Raw genomic sequence first — 10327 nt, forward strand, 5'->3', positions numbered from 1 at the left:
TGTCACCAGGGAAACTGGGATGCCGTCCCTAATAAGCTGTCGGGTTGCCAAGCCTGGCTTTATTGAGGATGGTGGCTCCAGAGACATAAAAAGAAAAAAAATTTTTTTACAGCAGTGAATCCTAACCTTACAGAGATCAGAGGAACAGGAGAAAGGAAGGACTGGGCGGATCTGAGCTTCTGTGCATCGAGATCTCAGACTATCGGAATTCCTCTCTGGAGCCGCGCCACAGAAGAGGCACAGACACAGGTAAGACAGAGTGGGCAGTGGAGGCGAAACCCCAAGATGGACAGTGATAGCGAAGGAGCAGAGTTCAGAAACACCAAATGGGAAAAACAGTGAGACAAATCTGCAGAGGGGTCAAAAGGAAGAGGAAAACACAGTGACAGGAGGATTCCCCGCCGAGCTCTGAGGCGACACTGTTACCTATTCCCCTGGCCACAGTTGCAATGTGGAAAAAACTAAGCAACTTGCTGTTCTGAGGAAGCATTCAGGCTCTAGAAGTGGCAAGAGATGAAGATAAACAAGGACCCAACCTGAGACCAAAATCGCGGCCCCAGATTCCAAGTCCACAGATTCACGGCAGCAGCTGAGAACTGGCTGTGACCCTTCCAGGCGTCACAAAGGGAGGCTTCCTTCTCATGTCAGAGGAGCCCACCGAGGTAACTGAGGACCTGCCCTCGAAGGCCCCTCTGCCAGTGACAAAGGAACCTAAAGTCATTCGCTGCTAAGTTCCCAAGTGGTCTTTTAGAGAAACAGGGGGTCTTTTTTCTTTTGCCAAAGGGTAAATACTGCACTTGAAGAAAGAAATTTGATGACGAGATGATGAAATTTGATGAAAGAAATCCCCCCACTTGGTGGGGCTTCCTCTGAAACTCGGAAAAGCTCATACTCTGAGTCTTTGGATTTGGCTTTCTAGCCATTGGCGAGCTGTACGTCCACCACCACCGGTAACACTCACAACACAAAGATGCGGGCTGGCAGATGGTAGTGTGTGTGTTCTCTAATCAATAAACTGACTTAATATTGATATTTGGGAATAAATCAACTTTTTAAAAAAGTGCTCTTAAAGGAAGACAAACCCTTCCAACAGCATTCTATTTTCTTTCAGTAGCTGATTGGCAAATAACAACAACAACAACACAAAAACAAATAAAATTTAAAAACCTGAAAGGGTAGGAAAAGCACCTTTGGGACCCCAATGGCTGGAAGAGGCCAATATTCTTTCAGTTAATTGCTGAGAAATTCCAACACAGATCACTCAACACCACCCTGGGGTTGTGTGACACTCAGAGAAAACCCGCCAGGCTGTTCACAATCATATCCTGCCAAGCATTATTCTAAGTGCTTGATATCCGTTAGCTCTTTTAATACCGAAAACAACTATACCTGTAAGATAGATACCATTATCACTCCTTTTTCACAGAGGAGCAAACAGGCCGAGAGTGATGAAGGAAGCCCAAGGTCACAGTAGAGGCTAAACTAAGGTTCCAATACAGGGACAAGGCTGCAGAGCCTGCTTTAACCACAACAAAACCACTTATTGAAATCCAAAGTGCTGGGATCTCCTTTCAGCTCTGCCATAAACTCAACTCAATGAGCATCTCTGCTACACCAAGAGGGCCCAAAGGTCCCCACTTCCTGTGACTGGAGAACCAGAAATTCAAACTCTTGTGGGCAAAAACAGAGAGACAACTGTAAGTGTTTCCAATACTACATGCAAACAGTTAAATGATGACCATCTGGGGAGGGGAGACGGGGAAGTGGCAGGGCAAGGGAAGGCCAGCCAGCCCTTGAGTACAAAGATGATGGAGGGAAAAGGGGGCTACCCTGCTCACAGGACAGTAACCAAAACAAAAACCTCAGCAAAATGCTGCTCAGGAGAAGCAATGAGTAGATCACTGCAGTGTCAACAGGAGCCGCTCGCCCCGAGGTCAAGGGCACAGGCTGGAGATGTCTGCAAGTAGCCTCACTATTATCCAACTTTCAGACTTAGGTGTTTTCTGGGTAGTGGGAAACTAGGAAAACAACCCTGCTACAAATGCCCTTTCCCCACTGCTGTTCAACGTGCTAACTGATGGCCCCCCCTCTTCCCACAGGTACCTCGATTAGGGACAAACTCAAACTGTTCCCCTTGTCTAAAGTACCTGCTGCCAAAGACCAGAAACTGTTCTCTCCTTTTTTCTTCCTCAGCAGACTGGACAGAGTCCCACTGCACTGAGCCAAGAGACCCGGGGTCCCACTGAATCTAGCAGCCAGCCAGATCATGACAGACAGGAGGAGTCAGGAGTCCAGATTCCCTTCCAGATCCACAAATGGGAAGCCAATCACAGACCCACTCCCTCCTTCCGGGCCAGGCTGAGGGCCTTTTGCCAATCTGTGAATTGCAAAGAGGGCCCAAGAAAAGGAGCTGTCTCCGAGCTTTCCGTGGAAGGTGTGCAAGACGAGCCCAGGCGCGCGGAGAGGCCCAACTCAGAGACCCACTCATTGTTGGGGGAGAGGGGTGTTTGCAGACATCATCCAAACTCGCCCTCCATGAGCAGAGCCCCAGAGGAGGCAGACCTTTGTATTGCCAACCTTCCAAAGAACAGGGGAAAACAGGCTGCGGCTGCTCAAAACCAGCTTGACTGGTTCTACAGAGAAGCCTCTGGTCTGCTCCGCCTTCCTCATGTTGAAGAGAAAAAGGTGGCTCCGAGCCAGGCACTGAACACACCCCTCAGCTTCTCCTCCCCCACCCCCACTGTCCCACAGGATTCACCCTGCCACCAATATCGGTGTCCATTTCACCCTCTCTCCCACCAAACCTTGTGATTACATAGCTTTCAGGTCTAAAATTAATCATCTGATGCAGAAAAAGAAATACATGGAAGTAGGGGGAAATGAGTGTCAACTCAAAGACAGAAAGAATTCCCCACAGGAACCAAGAAACTTCAAACACTGGAGAAAAAGAGACAATCCGGGCGAAGGAATCTAGCCTATTTATTCCCCCCAAAGGAGCAGCAGGTCCAGTGAGCAAGGAAAAGAACTGGGATCCCTCCTTCTCTGAGGGAGAACTGGAAACCCAGCAGCCAGGTTCCCTCCTGGTGCTGTTCCAGGACTGGACGCGTCACCTCTGAGTCTAAGAGACATGACAACGGTCCTTGGGTTTTGGGGGGGCAGGGACATTTTACCCCATAGCAAAGCCTCTCAGGGCTGGTGTAGGTTTAGGCCCAAAGTGGGAACTCTGTGCACCCCCCCACACACACACAAAATTTAGAAAGGCTCACCCTTCCCAGGGCCTCCCTGAGACAGAAGGGGAAATGCACAGATTAACGCTTCCGTGACTCACTTGTGTTTGATGAGGGCTGGGAGAAAGCCTGGAGAATCCAAGCTTCAAGTGCAAAACGCACAAATACTGGAATCTCCCACCAAGAGAAGAAACCTCAGCCACCTAACTGGTTTGTCACTTTGCTGAACTTCCGCTGAAGGAGGAAGGGCCGTGTTTAAACTCCACCCACCCTGTCCACATCCCTCTCAATTTCTGCTTTGACAGGAAAGTGGCAAACCTGGCGGCACCACCACAGCTAAGAGAAAACGAAACTCTTTCCACACCTCCTGTCAAAGCAGAGGCCTGGTAGCCACTGTCTACAGCTTAACCCAGCAGAGAGACTCGGGGCTGGACCTGGTCACTACCCGAAAGCCTCCGCAGGCCGTCTCAGGGAAGGAAGGACAACCACCCTCCTCGCCCTTTCCATCTGCTGAGGTTACTTCATCCCAATCCATTAATGGGCTTCGAAGTGCTGCTGGGGGAGTCCATTTAGCAGAGACACAATCAGCAGGCCAAAGGTGGCACCCAGCCCCCACCCTGCTTGTACGATAATGGGCCACAAAGTCTGAGGCCTGGCTGCACTTTAGGCATAAAATATTCATTCAAGTCGACATAATATATATGTGGGAAAGTCATGGAGGCTCCTGGGAGGTGAGAAAAGCCAGCCAGGTGGCTAAGTGCTCAGTGGGAAAGCGTTCCTGAGGTATGGGTTAGTTCTGGTTAAATGCCTGCTGAGAGCTGGGCTGTTCTGTCCAAAGCGGGGCAGTCTCATCTGAGTAGCTTTGGACTCAGATCCAACCATGTGAACCTCCAGGTCCACAAACTCTTTATCTTCTCCTACATCATAGGCATCAACTCTGCTTAGGACATTTCCCCTGGGAAAAAAAAAATGCGACCCATCTCTGGTCACCACTGGAAAGACTTACCCCTCCGCAAAGTTGATTTTAATCTGAGGCAGGCCAAGCTGCAGTGATTGCTCTATATCCATCTGTTTAGCTACTTCCCCAAATGCACAGATGAGAGAGCAATGATGAGAATTTACTAGTAGTTACCTTTGCTGGGTTCAAAGGTTATGACAATTCTATGAACTGTAGGAACTCCTAAAGCCCCTGCTTTAACACCGCATTCCTATTTCTAGGGCCACGCAAAAAATGAGAATCTATGTCTGACATTTACCCACATCCCTGAAGGCAGAGGGCAGAGCCAGCACCCGGGACACAGTGCTGTCCAACCTGCAGGGCCTGCGGTGAACTGAGCTAACCAAGCTCCCTACCAGATGACACTAAACCCAAGTCATCCAATGCAACACTCAGGCGGAACCAACCCTGGAGTCCAAGGGATGTGTGTGTTTGAAGCAGCTCAGCTATTCTTTAAAGGATCCTATAGGATGGATTTCCTCTCTTCCCCCAGACTTCCAAACCCCCCTTCCCAGAACTATCCCAGGGACAAACAATGTCACTCACTCCCTAGGAGAATGACAGCATCACCCTCCCTCGCCCACCGCAGCAGAAGTGGGGCGGACAGGGAAAGGCCCCTGTGTTCATTCTCTCGGGAGCCCTCTCTTGGGGCTCCCCAGGCCGAGGTGAGGCAGGCCTGAAGCCGGGCAGGCCCGCTACCAGGTGTTACAGAAAGCTCTAGCCAGTCACAGGTGAAGGCTGGAGGCTGAACCCCTCTCCACACTTGCCCATTACTACTGCTGCTGCTGGCTGGACGACAAACAGGCATCTTGCTGATTGCTCCCACCACTGCCAAGCCTCCAGGCCAGGAGAGCCATTTGGAAAAGTGAACAGAAAGCTCAGCTCACAGACTAAGAACCCCCCAAATTACCACCCCAGGTCACAAGCCTCCTGCAGAGGAAGGAGAGTCCGAGAGCCTGTGACTGTGAAACACATCCGAAACCAGGCATCACAACAGTTGTGTTATGGACTTTCTTTACTCTCCTGCTCTCACTGTTAGAAGCAGAGTTGACAGCAAACAGGCCACCTCCCTGCAACACAAGGTTTATTTTTATGCTTCAGCATTTTCTCTCTCTGTGTGTTTAATTCAGAGGTGATCAAAGAACTTCTGGAAATGGCTTCTTGTCAGCCACATGTTTTAAAGACAGGCAGAGAGGAAGAGCATAGAGGGACTGGAGCTTGAAGACAACCAGTGGAGTCTGCTTACCTATTTTCTGGTGAGACCAGTTTAAATCATTTAAATCTAAATAAGGTGATAGAGGGCCTCTGGTAGGGGGTAAGGAACGGGGGGGGGGGGGGGTAAGGAACCGCCCAACCAAATGCCTTGCTTCTTTGAGCTTCGTTTCATAGCATTGAGGCTCATTGCAATGACTGAGTTCCCATGACTGCTTTAGCTGGAGCTGCAATGGGGCCAAGAAGGGCTTTCCTGCTGTTGGCTGGTGGCAAGAGCTCTTCTCAAGGAGGCCAATGCTTCTGGCATCCCTGGTCTTGCAAGCAAAAGACCTGCTACTTGTCTTTTTTCTTGTTTTAAAAAATATAGGTATCTGCCTGTAAAACTCTGCATCCAAGGTTTTCCAAAGTCTGCATTTTTATGAGGATGAGACTTAACACCAAGTTAATAGTCAGACGGGCATCCGTGAGAACAGCAGAAGCTATGAAGTGATTCAGGGGAACCTCAGGCCACAGAGAACAGAGATGGGATAAGTACTCTGTAATCTGGAAGAGAATGACAGTGTGTGCAGCCACTGCTCTGGATGAAGTTATCAAAGTGCGGCTTCCAGTCCCACATGCTTCACTGCTTACCGCTCCCATAACATCAGCGAGTGTGCTCCCTACTGTGTGCTCAGCACTGTGCTGGGCATGTAGGGAAGAGAAGAAATCAACATACACATCACAAGAAAAAGACCATGGCAAGAATACACTTACATTTAGTAAACAGCACAAAGAAACCACACTGAGGCAAGCAGTTACTCCACCTTGCTGGACACGATCCCCCCCCAGTAGGCAGGCCACCGCCACTCCCCAAATGCCTGAGGGTACCAGTCCACTGACTGGCCTCCTCCTACTGGTTCATAATCAACAGTCTGGGAAAGTTCTCTGGTTAAGCAGGGTTTACCTGCCAAAACAAAGGTGTGACAGGAAAGGGAATGGAAGAGGCAACCTCCAGAGGGCCTAGAGAAAGTGGTTCCCAGGTCGGGGAGAAACAGCAGGCAATCGAGGGAGACTGTGAGATGCAGACCACACTCCTGTTTCCAAAGACCTCAGTCCCATATAGAACCACCTGCCGAACCCAGCAATGAACTGAAAATCAACCATCCCTCCCTCTCGACCCCTGCTTCACCCCCCCAAAGCCGTCAATCCATCAGTAATAAAAGGATCAACCATGACACACAAAAACTCAGTGCAGAGCTCTCTCCCTGACTGCCCAGGTAACAGAGAGCGAGGGGTAACAAAAGAAAAAGGCGGGAACATGAAAAGAGGGAAGATTTTTCAGAGAAGAATGTTAATATGCAAGAGACGCAGCAAGGGTCCCATGGGGCTACAAAGAAAGAAGGGAACCAGAGAAAAACATAAAGAATGTAATGAGATAAAAGGATGCAAAAAGCACTGGGGCCCCAGCCTGGGGATGCCCCCCCCCGTGGGGGGCGGGGCAGGAGGAAGGGCTCCTTTTCCAAGTCAAGTTTTAACGGGCCTGGTCAAGTTCTCCACCACCAAGGGTGTGACAACAGGGAACACTCCACAGAGCACTCAGCAATGGACACTGGAGATGGTGAAAGGGGAGAGGTGGAAAGTGGACGCCTGTCGGCTCAGAGGTGAGTTGATACAGAAAAGGCTGAAGCTTGGGTGATAAACCGCAGGTAGCAGTGATTGTCAGGATGACGAGGAGAGAGCGGCTCAAGGAACTAGCATGCAACAGGCCTGGACCGGAGGTTACAAAGACTGCTCGATAAGAAGGGAAAAGACACAGGAGCATATCTGGGGAAAATAAAGACGTGAAGAAGGCAGGCGACTGACACGGAGATGAAAGGCAACCCTGACGAAGAAGCAGCACAACAAGGAAGATGGGGTGAGAGGAGAGACATGGGAAGGCCACAGCAAGAGAAAGACACTATGAAAAGTGGCAGATCACAGGCAGGCGGCATGGTCTGTGCTGCAGTGTAAGGCAGAAAGGCAAGGGCGGTAATGTAGAAAGGCAGGGGAAAGGGCTGAGCAACAGGTTATATGTTAATGGAGTGGGCTGAAAGAGTAGCTTCTTTCCCTCGGTAGGAAGAGTCCAAGGAGAAGGCTGGTGAAGCGCTCACAGCCACAAACAGGAGGCCGCAAGACTTAGAAGCCAAACCCCAGGGGAAGAGAACACGAGGGACCCGAAGACTGAGGGGAGTGATGACTGGAACCCCAAAGACAACCTGTGGGAAAACTGTGCGCATGACAGCTGTATGGGAAACACGGAAGCAACAAATGCCAGCGCGAGGCACCAGGGAGCTCCTGGAGAAAAGAAGGGAAAGTGATGAGCAAAGAGTAGGCGAACGATTTTGCAAAGGTGATGAGGGTGGAGCTGGTGGGTTGCAAGCAAGAGGGAGAGCACAATTTGGAGAAGGAAGAAGCAGGGTAAAAAAAAAGCTGGGAACCGAAAGGAAAAAGGGATCGAGAACACATTCCGGAGCAAGGACCCTGAGGGTGATAAGCAGAGGCTGGGAGAACCGGGGCGGCGGAGGGGAAACAAGGCTAGAGAGACGGAGGAAGAAGTGGACAACGACTGGGGCAAATCGCTGGGTGCTATTTGAGGAGCAGACGAGGGTGGCTGCTTTAGGCGTGGGTGGAGGAAGACCAGAAAGGCCCCTGAGGGGGGGGGAAAAGGAAGAGAAGGGGAAGCTGGGGAGGTAACACGGAAGAGCGCAGGAAGGCGGTGAGGGCAGAAGTGGGGTCAGTAGAAAGACAGTGTGCATCTTGGAGTCAGGACGTGATGGGTCCCAGGACAGACTCAGAGGGGGATGGATGTGCGGGGCCGAAAGACAGATGACAGGGCAGCTGAGGCTTGCAGGATGGCAGCAGGGGCACGAGGAGAGCAAAGGAGGGAGAAGGCTCTGCAAGGTGCAGGGGTCCAGCCAGAGAATTTGGGGAGCCCTCGGGGCTCCTTACCTGCTCCGTGTCTCTCTCGTTCAGCGTGGGTAGGGGGGTCCGGGCGCTGGACATGGCGCCGGTATCTCAGGGGAGGGAACCGAGACGCTTGGAAGAAGGGAGGGAAGGGAAGGCGCGGAGCCCGGCCGGGCGGGGCTTCTCACAGCAGGGGCACCCGCCGCATGGGCCCCGGCCGGGGGTGCGGGGAGGCCGGGCAGCCGTTCACGCCAGCCCGGGGATGCGCCGCTCGGGCTAGGCCGCGCCGGCTCCGAGCGGCTCCGGACCGCACCCCCCCGACCCCCGGCTGGGCTGTGCCGCCTTTAGGCCGAGCCGCGCCGCTCCGCCTACTCTCTGCCGCCGCAGCCGGCCGCCCGCCTCGCTCCTCCCCTGCCCTCAGCGGCACTGCTCCGCGCCCGGCACACAGGCAGCCGCCGCCGGACCTGCTGCTCCCAACATGGCCGCCACCACCGCCGGCCCTCGGCTCTTTCCGTCGGCTGCAGCCGGAAACATCCGAAGCGGCCCAGGAACGGGAGGGCGGCTCTCCTCCCACTCTCGGCCACCGACTACGAGTGAAATCCGGAAACACCCGAAGGAGGTAACCCCAGGGGACGCGCGCGCTTTCTGGATTCCGAAGACCTAGCTTCGGCTCTGTTTTCGGATATCCACGAAGCGACTACAGGTGCTCTAGCCACGCCCATAGGCCGTCCGGCTCACAGCAGCGGGCTCTCGGCAGCATCCGGAAACACCCGAAGCCGTTCCGCGTGCTGAAAGCTGGCCACGCCCCCAGCTCCGCCCCTCCGCCGACAGCGGTCGTCGGCCATTTCCGGCAACACCCGAGGCCTCGGGTGGTACCGAGTTTAACTCTTCGCTTCTTTCCGTCAGTTTTCGGGTATTTTGAAATCTTGAACAGGAAACGTGGATCACCTGTGCGTGTTATTATTTGACTAAATAGAATATAAGGCTGTTAGGCGTCCCTGAGATTGGCATCCTTTGCTTCTATAGCAACTTTCCATCTGCGTGTCCGTTCGTTGTCAGCTCACAAAATCCATCTCGTCTATCATCCAACCTATCAACATGTCTACTACCGGTCAAATGCAGCATTAGTCTATTACCTGTCTACCTACCATTTATCATTTGCCATCGTCTATCTTGGCTTCTCGTTAAGGTCCCAGACAAGCACCCGGTCTGCAGGCTCCCAGCTGTGGAAGCATAACTGAAAATAAAATAACTGAATTTACCTTTCTCGACATTCCTGTAGTGAAAGAATTCATGTATTTGTTTCAGTGATAACATTCTAAATAACATTTTTGAATTCCAGTTATCTTTATTTTTTTCCAAAAAAGTATTTTAATTGTTCAAGATAGCACAAAACAACATCACACTATAGTAATATTATCATACTGGTTCAAATACTTTTCAAGTATTTCTGCGAAATAAGGCAGGAGAGACATTCTCATCTTAATTTACATCTCACTTATCCCTTCTAAGACGAAGAAACTCATGGGAAAGAAAAGAGAAACTGGTTGAAGATGAGAATGCCACAGGATGGAACAAAGAATGGGCACCTGGAGAAGTTCCTTTCTTTCCCTGGGCCTCAGTTTCCCCATCAATAAAGTGAGGTCATTGGATTCATGAACGCTGAGGTCCCTCTCCTCTGGAGAGCCCCTGACTCTGCCGGGAAATCTGTGACGGCCTGGGCACCAGGTCTTCACTTCTTCCTGGACTGTCTCACCGGGGAGAGATTCCTCCAGAGATTCCTCCAAGCTGCCCCCACCTGTCCTACTGATCCAGATATGTTAGAACTTGCTGTACCTGCCCACCCCCCTCAACAGCAGCTTAAGGTGGGCAGAAACCAGAATCCCCACAGGAGCCAGAGACCAGGTTCAACTAAAAAGTCCCGGAAGGTATAGGAACAGAGTGGCCCTGGGGATTGTGAGGAAAAGTG

At 51.7% G+C, this 10327-nt stretch overlaps 1 protein-coding gene across 10 annotated transcripts in view; it reads right to left on the reverse strand.

Annotated features, from left to right (window-relative positions):
* The window catches only part of MARK2 (microtubule affinity regulating kinase 2), a 55651-nt gene extending 46573 nt beyond the window's left edge, over window positions 1-9078 (reverse strand). For 3 of the 10 annotated variants that reach the window (XM_037140206.2, XM_037140212.2, XM_037140208.2), the window contains exon 1: window positions 8404-9076. In XM_037140206.2, the coding sequence (XP_036996101.1) occupies window positions 8404-8457 (54 nt within the window). In that variant the 5' untranslated portion in view covers window positions 8458-9076. Of the gene's footprint in view, window positions 1-8403 lie in introns of all 10 variants that reach the window. The other 7 variants (XM_037140215.2, XM_037140213.2, XM_037140209.2 and 4 more) reach the window with 4 other exon arrangements.
* Window positions 9079-10327: the final 1249 nt, after the last annotated feature.

This window comes from Artibeus jamaicensis, unplaced genomic scaffold (genome assembly GCF_021234435.1).
Source record: "Artibeus jamaicensis isolate MK-2021 breed Jamaican fruit bat unplaced genomic scaffold, CSHL_Jam_final scaffold_614, whole genome shotgun sequence".
NCBI classification, from domain to species: Eukaryota; Metazoa; Chordata; class Mammalia; order Chiroptera; family Phyllostomidae; genus Artibeus; species Artibeus jamaicensis.